We start from the raw sequence: 8896 nt of genomic DNA, 5'->3' as shown, positions 1-8896 counted from the left end.
CTGATGAAGTCGGTCAGAACCAACACGGCGGTGATCAGACGCCGAGTCCATCTGGTCACACTTTATACTATTAAGGTCTTAGAAGGAAGCTTGATGTGTTCTGTTCGTCCTGAACGCTGATAATCCTGAAACACAACACCTGAGCTCCAGATCACCGGCCTGGTGTCTGGACGTCAACACTCAGCCTCACTCATGTTGGGCTTTTTATTACAGAAGAGATAAACTGAAGAAAAACAAACAGTAGAACTTTAAAAAAAAGAAACTGTTAACATGAAAAAGTGTAAAAAGTTGAAAATAAGAGCAAATATCTATAAAATGATCATCGCTGTAGCTGAAATAAATCCAGCAGAACTTTATTATCAAATACTAAAAGAACAAATCAGTGTTTGTAAAAATAAAAATAAAGATTTTGCATGTTTGTTTGCTTTTTTTTTTTACAGTCAACAGATGAATTAATACCTTTGTCTGTGATTTTACCAGATATCTGGAACTTCACGAAACAGTGAAAATCTGTAAAAATTCTTATAAAAATGTACATCATTTGTCTTAAGGATAATGACAAATATCTGTAAAATAACTATATTTTTAGCTGCTTTAAATTTTACGTACAGTAAAACTAATTTTATGTTAACAAATGATTTTTGACGTTCTTACTGTTTGTTTTTCAGTTAATATATAATCAGTATTTTTATGTGCTTCTATTAGATATAATCTGTAATTTATTAAAACATGATTCATATTTATGTTTTGCTTAATACACTTTTTTTTAAATAATAAATATCTGTAAAAATAAAACTTTTTGCTGATTTAAAACCAGTAAAACAGCTTTTTAATTTTAATGTTAAGGAACAAATGACTACAGATGTTTTATGTTATTTACAGTGTTGGGCTGTTTTTTGTTCTTTTTTTTATAGTTAACTTAAAAATAAATACTTTGTCAGTGATTTTATAATTTACCAAAACAGAAAAAAAATGGAAAATTACAGTCAGTTATTGAGGAAATTATATTTGATTGAAACTAAATTGAGTCTGATGCTGTTGCTGTCGGTGTTAAACCTCCTGCACCGTCCGACTCTGCAGGTTTTTATGTTTCTGTGAAAATCATTTCACATGTTGACTTTATTTACTTTCTGTCTCCTTCGGCAGCAGAAGCAGAAGGACCGAGACAACGTCAGGAAGTCGTGGAGCAACCTGTCCCTCCCTCTGACTCCTCTTCTCAGTTTACCGCCCAGCAAACGCTCCTCCTCCCCGGGAAAGAGGAGCGGCAAAGTGACGGCGCCCCCTCCTGGCAGGTAGGACGGCAGCTCCTGCAGCACAACCTGCAGAGCCGGCTGTAGACGGAGCTCTGGATTAACCGGAGCACAGATAAGGTGTTCCAGCTGGACGGATAGATGGAGCTGAGCAGGAGCGTTCATGACATGTTTGTCAGACAAACCCTTAATGAAACATAAAACAGAGCATAGTGCTGCTGCATCCAGCTCATGTTTATTTGGGATCCAAAACTGAGTTCTGTAAAATATTTTGGCTGCATTTTGTGGATCTCATGTCTTCAGACCTGGAATTTTCCATTTTTCACCCTTTTCACACATGTGGGTCAGAATTAACAACGTATGTGGCTTATTTCCCCTCATGTGGGTAAATGTCCACATGAATCAATATGAAGCAGCTTATAGCTCTGCACATCCAGAACCAACATCTATAACCAACACTTAGAACCAGACCAACACCTAGAACCAACATCTAGACCAACATCTTGAATCAACATCTAGAATCAACATCTAGGACCAACATCTAGAACCAACACCTTGGACCAACGCCTTGGATCAACACCTAGAACCAACACCTAGAACCAACATCTAGACCAACATCTAGGACCAACACCTTGAACCAACACCTTGAACCAACACCTTGAACCAACACCTTGAACCAACACCTTGGACCAACACCTAGAACCAACATCTAGAATCAACATCTAGACCAACACCTAGAACCAACATCTAGAATCAACATCTAGACCAACATCTAGGACCAACACCTAGAACCAGACCAACACCTTGGATCAACATCTAGAATCAACATCTAAACTAACATCTAGAACCAACATCTAAACCAACACCTAGAACCAACGTCTAGAACCTGTGAACTCCAGGTTCTGGTTCCTACCAATGATCCACATCAACATTTAGTCTAAAGATCTAAAAACTGGAACCTTGTCTGGTCCAACTTCACCACATCAGGTTCTACTAATGCTAGAACCTCAACAGTTGGTGAAATGTGACCAAAGACTGGATTTTAGTAGAACCATGGATCCATCCATAGATAGACACTGACAGGAACTTTATGGATCAACACCAGCCTGCTTTTAAAATGTTTTCCATTCTGATGGAACTTTCTGTCTGAGTTAAAACCACGTTTCACGGCTGTTGGAGTTTTAGTTCTGGAGATACTGAAGCTTTAAAACGGCTTCACGGGTTTTTATAAGTAAAAAATACAAAAAGTCTAAAAACATGAATTTCTCAAGACTTCTACAAAACTCACTTTTTGATCCCAAATAACTCCTATAAACTCTGGACAGAACCTGAGATGATCTGACAGTACTTGGTCTGTCTTCGTTCTTCTTGGACTCCACTCTGTTTTATTTCCCCTCAGACCTCCTCAGAAGTCGGGTCGTCCTCCCACTCCGAAGCTGCTCAAGTCTCCGGGGGCAGAAGATCCTGGAAACCTTCGTCCGGTCAGGATCACGCCCGACAGCTCCGACCCGTCCACGCCCACCAGAACCCAGCAGGAGGATGAGGAGCAGGCCCTGAGTCCTCCTCTGCCTCGACCTCAGCCGCTGGGACAGAACAAAGCCTCGACCGAAGCAGCCGGCGGTCAGTAATCTGTTGTCACATCTGGAGGGCTCCAGCTAGTGACGAGCTTTCTATCCAATAAAATCTAAATGTTTGTTCTTCTCTAATGTAAATGTAAATAAAAGGACATTTGATGAAATAAAATCTTAAAGAACCAACTCCTCCACTGTTTGATAACGAGTCAGCTTGAAGCTAAATGTCCGTTCTGATGCCTTGCAGAGAGCGTGAGCAGCCCTCCGGCCCACAAGCCTTCAGCCGGAACCACAGATCCAGAGGAGGCCAGTAGGATCCTGGCCGAGAAGCGCCGCCTGGCCCGGGAGCAGAGGGAGAAGGAGGAGGAGCAGCGCCGGCAGCAGGAGGAGCAGGCCAGGTACAGCCATCACCAGGACGGTAGAGTCCAGAAGGTTCCTCTGCAGGTCTGACTGCCGTTCTTCATGTCTGCAGACTAGCCAAGGAGGAGATGGCCCGCCGTAAGGCCGAGGAGAGGGCCAAGAGGGAGGAGGAGGCCCAGCGCCAGGCCGAGGAGAGGAGGAGGAAGGAGGAGGAGGAGAGGAAGGCCGAGGAGGAGAAGCTCCAGAAGGAGAAGGAGGAGGCCGAGAAGCTCCAGAAACAGGTCAGATAACAAGTCTTCACACCACTGAACACTCAGCTATGGTCAGTTTAATGTTTGACAAGAGCATCGTGGGAGTTGAGCAGCAACGGATCATGACACCTCCATGGAGGTTCATGACCTCCAACCAGAGCTGATGCGTTTAAGACGAGCTAAACAATATATTCTATCACATTAACCGATAATGCCGACGGAAAGAGGAGCTGAACGCGTCCTTTTAATGTCGCTGTGAAGCACATTTGGTACATTTGTTTGTAGGTTTGACGTTATCTGGACTCGTCTGAGCATCATTAAACCAAAACGTGACTAAATGTGTGCTTTAATATTCATATGAACCAAATCATGTCCCAATCCAGTTCTTTGTGCCGCCGATCTGGGTCATTCAATGTTTAATATCTGCTGATGTCATTTCCCTCAAGAACACACAGATCACACTACTGTAGACCAGCTGTAGTACCTGGTTGTTCCACCAGGTGGAGCCCCTCACTGTTTAAGACCAGAGGAGGCGTCACTCAAACTACATCTCATGGTGGCAGCAGAGGAGCATTGTGGGAGTTTAGCAGCAACGGGACCATGAGGAGGTTCATGACCTCCAACCAGAGCTCACATATTAAACTAAGTCAGGATCAAACAGGACACGGTTTCACACAGCCAGCGTCGTACCTGTTGCTATGCCAACAAATACAAACTCTGCATTGTGAACTCATGTGTTTCAGAAAGAGGAGGAGGAGTGTCGGCAGCGGGAGGAAGCAGAGCGACTGAGGCAGGAGAGAGAGAAGCACTTCCAGAAAGAAGAAGCTGAACGTCTGGAGAGGAAGAAGGTAAACGTCACTAATGCCAGCAACACATTTACCGTAAATTGTGGACTATGGGCGCACCTGAATATAAGCTGCACCCGCTAACTTTAAAAAGAAAACCAGTTTTGTACATATACAGGCCGCACTTGTCTATAAGCTGCAGGTGTCCACGTTGGAACATGAGATATTTACACAGAAACATGTTTTTGCATCATTGCTTAAGCCGAAATGTTCGAAGTGTGTGAAAGAAATGATAGTTATAGCTTATAGTCCGGACATTACGGTACATAACAACACCATGTGCAGCTTCTTGAGGTTTTGTTTCTGAACCCGCAGCGTCTGGAGGAGATCATGAAGAGGACGAGGCGCTCAGACACGACAGAGAAGGTAACGGCCGGGTGGAAACAGGCTTCATACAAATACCCGACTCCAGTGTGTCTGAGTGGTAAATTCTCTTTTTTTTTTTCCTTCCTGTCTGCAGAAAGTCCGGAACGGAGACGAAGCAGGTACCGTTAGAGTTCCTACTCGCCTCTAAACTGTCCTCTGAACCAACACAGTCGTTCATGTCGGTTTCTGTCGTCCGCAGAGAGTCCAGCTCCGTCTGCAAAGACTCACAGCAGCAACGGACGCCAGCCGGACCAGAACCCCGACAGCACAGAGCAGAACCACCCCGACCAGAGGTGAGAACTTTATACACTGATGTGACCTGGATCAGTCTGTTAAGAGCCTCCTCCAGAACATCTGGTTCTATATCTGCAGTATCTTCATCTACTGACCAGAATTCTACCTTCAGACTGTGAATATTCCAGAGTTCCAGGTCCTTGAAGTCCACAGAGGAGGGTCCAGATTCATCACTTTAATGGACTTTTCCCATCATTTCTGAGCCTCAGAGCTTCATCACAGATCAGTTCTGAGGAGGTTCTGGGGGAACTTTGATCACAGGTGGTGTATTCTCTATTTACTGACCCTCACGTCCGCCCTCTGGTTCTTTGTCTCCAGGGAGAACGGGGAGTTTGAGGAGGTGATCGAGCTGCCTTCACATTCCAGGTTGTCTCCTCCAGAAGGAGAGGAGGACCAGCAGCAGCAGCAGCAGGAGGAGGACAGGGTTCCTGTGGTGGCCTTCACAGAGAACGGCCTCCTGAAGCCTCTGAGAGACGACCTGTCCGCCCAGCAGGGACCAGGTCCTCCTCTAACTTCTTCCCTTCTTCATTAGTGCTCCTCATATGTGTCCGTGAATGTCCGACCAGCCTGCTCAGGGAATCAGCCACAACATTAGCACCAGCTGGAGGTCCTTCACTGGTTGGTCCACAGACCTCCACGGGCCTGTTTGGCGTCTCTGTGGTCGTTTTGCGTCTTTATTTGGTCATTCTGCATCTCTTTATGATCAGTTTTATCCTCTTGTGGTCTTTCTGCGGCTCTTTGTGCTCATTTTTTTAATCTTTTCGTGATCATTTTGCATTTCTTGTTGTTGGTTTCTCATATCTCTGTGGCCACTTTGCACCTTTTTGAAGTTATTTTGCAGCCCTTTGTAGCATTTTTGCATCTTTTCGTGGTCAGTTTTTGTCGCTCTGTGCTCATTCTGCTCCTCATCGTAGTGAATTTGCCTCTCTTCTTGGTTTTTTTGACTCTCTGTGGTCGTTGTTCGTTTCTCATATCTCTGTTGCACCTTTTCGTAGTTATTTTGCGTCTTTTTGTGGTTGTTTTGCAGCTCCTTTAGCGTTTTTGTGTCTTTTTGTGGTCGTTTTTTTGTTGCTCTTTGCTCATTCTGCTCCTCTTTGTAGTCGTTTGGCCTCTCTTTGTGCTTTCGTGTCATTTCTGTGGTCATTTTGCATCATTTTTCCAGCTCAAACTTAACAAACTGTTCACACGCTGCCTCATATCTCACCTGCTGACGGTGGTTTTAATGTTGTGGCTGATGGTTTCCACAAGAGCATCACGTTTTCTCCAAACATTTTCCAACAGTCTCTGGTCCTGTGTGCTGAACTGTCTCGCTCTTCTTGTCCCGTCCAGACGTTGCCTGACGCCGTCGCAGGTCGTGATGCTTCCTCACCAGGAGGTCGGAGGTCAGACAGGTGGAGAAACGCGGAGCTGTTGGACTGAATCAAACCCAGAACTCTCAGCGCCACATTCCGTCTTCCTCCCCAAGACGGCGTCTCCAAAGACCTCCCCGAACCGTTAGCTCCCCCTCAGCAGACTCTCTGGGGACGAGCCGGCCGCCATGTTTGCTGCGAGCGCCGCCCCGATGTCCCGAAATCACAGGAGGACATCGAACGCCTCGTCGTCTGTGTGTGTGTGTGATTGTGAGCGTGAATGAGATAATCAGCTGCCGAGTCTTCAGCCGTGATACTTGAAGAGTTTTTTTTTTTTTGTTGCTGTAGAAACTGAGAATCAGCAGAACCGGTACGAGAGGCTCAGAGTTATATTAATGCATTTATTTCTCTTTAACTGGAACCTCGTGATTTCAGCATTTCTCCTGACGTGTGATCAGAGTTATAGGAAGGTGCATGAAGCTGTGCTGCAGAGTCCGATGATATATCCTGCTGCGTCTCCAGTGTTTGAAATAGTTGTCGGGTGACGGAGTATTCTAGGTTTAATCACGACGAAATGAAAACGCTGATCTCTCAGGCGACTGAGGATTAGGCTGTAAACTCCTGATTTCTGTTTAGTTTTATTTAATTGCTGTACAGATGAAATGTGATTCTTTGTCGTCGCCCTCCTGCTCTCTCCTTTCAGTTGTTTTTTTCATTTGGACCCCCGTCGGAGCGCCGCCCTGCTGGACGCTCCCGGTTTAATGTCGGCGGTTGACTTTTGTTTTGGCCGAGCGAAGACCAGCCGGCTTAAAAATGATTAACTGGTGATTAGATGATTGATTTGATTGAAGAAGAAATGCTGCTAATGTTGACGTTACTTTGCCTTACTGCATCGTAGAAGGAACGAGACGTGACGTTCTGACAACATCCTGTCACCAGATTACAGCTGATGGACGTTAGATGGAGGCAGGTGAAGCACGCTTTGTGCTTTTCACTCTGTTTGCATTCGGTTTTTGACTTTTGCACTTCATCTTCCTTTGCTGTCCTGCAGGACCAACGACATGCAATAAAAGTCAGCGGTCGGTTTCACAAAGACGCTTCAAACTGGCCTACAGACTTAGACTTTTCTGACATTTGAGTGCAACACAAGCTGGAGCCTGAGAACAGGAAACCTCAGCTGTTGGTAATACTGTGGAGGAGTTTTCTGAAACCACAGAAACAGGCTCTCGGCTGAACTTTCCCTGTTAAATGTCGTAAACTTGTGAAGGAAACATCAGTTTTCTGGGCAGTCAGCTGAGTTTTTCACTTTAGAAAGGTCAGGATTTACCCATAATTCAAGGCCAAACAGTCGTACGTCTTTGTGAAACCCTCCCCTGATGTCTCGGTTATCTGCTGCTATCGACGCGATAACTTGATCCTATAAATTGTGTATAAAATATTTTACTAAGAAGCGAGAAGCTTTGAGACTAACTGCAGACGAACGGTGCTGAAGGGAGGAGGTCTGTAAACCTGACATCTCTGCTGCAGCAGCTCTACTGTTTGGCAAATAAACCTTTTTGAATTGATTACCTACTCAGTGATTGTGTCTTTGCTTTTCTCTGCCCTGATTTAGGGAGAAGGAACTTTTAGAACGTCTTCTTCGCGGAGAGGGACGAGCGTTTACGAGTTTTAAACTTCCCTCCCGATGAATTCAAGAGTGTCTGTAACTCCACCAACGAACACAAACCAGAGCGAGACAGGAAATATAAACAACAGCTTTCAGCAACACACAGAGAATCAGAAATGTCCCTGAAATCATTCACATACAAGAGCTTCGTATCCTCGGATGTGAACGCCAGCAAGAGCCAAAACCTCTTTTAAAAAACACCACAAACAGACTAACACCCAAAGAGACACAAAACAACAAAGAGACGTGGATCAACTGTTGAAGACGGCGTTTCTCTTCTGGTCCCAAACCTTTGCCTGATGAAGGTCGAGCGCCGTTCGACGTGTGCAGGAGTCTGTTTTCTACTTTCTGGCCAAACGGCACAAAAACACCAGTTAGACTTCTTGTGAAACACGTTTGTAGATGTTTCGTACATTTATTTCAGCGTAAACCAACAAACAGACGATGATGGAAAATGCTTTTCAGTTAATACAGAAACGTAGTAAAGATCTTGTTTTTTTTACATGTCAGGAGAAAAAGTCCAGTTTGGGAAGACTGAGGAGAAAATATTTACATGAGAAGACAGGAAGCGACCAGAACCGGTCTCTATTCAGTGTTTCAGCACATCTGGAGCCCCTGAAACCGGGTCAACATGGACCCGTAGTCAAACAGTCTAAGAGCAGCACCAGGTCCAGTTCACCAGTAGAAGGTCTTGGTGAGGAAACCAGCAGCGGCGTTGAGCCAGCTCCCACTGGAGTCCTCCTTGGCTGTGGTTCTGGAGATGGCCCGGTCGGCCTTCTTCTCCGGACTCTCGTCCTCTTCCTCTGGGAGGTAGTCGGGCAGAGCCGAGTTCTGGGGCACCTCCAGTTCGGACGGGTTCAGAGGGACGTAGACCTGAACAGAACAGAGACGACTGATCATCCAAATACTGTAAGTTGATCTGCGACAGAACTTTTGAAAGACAC

General features: G+C 45.3%; 2 protein-coding genes across 2 annotated transcripts in view; one reads left to right on the top strand and one right to left on the bottom strand.

The window, feature by feature from the left end:
* Positions 1-7851, top strand: part of map7b (microtubule-associated protein 7b) — a 32968-nt gene extending 25117 nt beyond the window's left edge. The window contains exons 6-15 of the mRNA XM_008297015.1: positions 1150-1292; positions 2650-2870; positions 3069-3219; positions 3294-3462; positions 4176-4280; positions 4593-4643; positions 4738-4773; positions 4845-4936; positions 5256-5437; positions 6267-7851. Of these exons, the coding sequence (XP_008295237.1) occupies positions 1150-1292; positions 2650-2870; positions 3069-3219; positions 3294-3462; positions 4176-4280; positions 4593-4643; positions 4738-4773; positions 4845-4936; positions 5256-5437; positions 6267-6277 (1161 nt within the window). The 3' untranslated portion in view covers positions 6278-7851. The remainder of the gene's footprint in view (positions 1-1149; positions 1293-2649; positions 2871-3068; positions 3220-3293; positions 3463-4175; positions 4281-4592; positions 4644-4737; positions 4774-4844; positions 4937-5255; positions 5438-6266) is intronic.
* Positions 7852-8332: 481 nt separating this feature from the next.
* Positions 8333-8896, bottom strand: part of armc1l (armadillo repeat containing 1, like) — a 4392-nt gene continuing 3828 nt past the window's right edge. The window contains exon 7 of the mRNA XM_008297011.1: positions 8333-8825. Within this exon, the coding sequence (XP_008295233.1) occupies positions 8628-8825 (198 nt within the window). The 3' untranslated portion in view covers positions 8333-8627. The remainder of the gene's footprint in view (positions 8826-8896) is intronic.

Source organism: Stegastes partitus, unplaced genomic scaffold, assembly GCF_000690725.1.
Source record: "Stegastes partitus isolate 25-593 unplaced genomic scaffold, Stegastes_partitus-1.0.2 Scaffold1176, whole genome shotgun sequence".
Taxonomy (NCBI): Eukaryota; Metazoa; Chordata; class Actinopteri; family Pomacentridae; genus Stegastes; species Stegastes partitus.
This window is presented reverse-complemented; position numbering and strand designations above follow the sequence as displayed.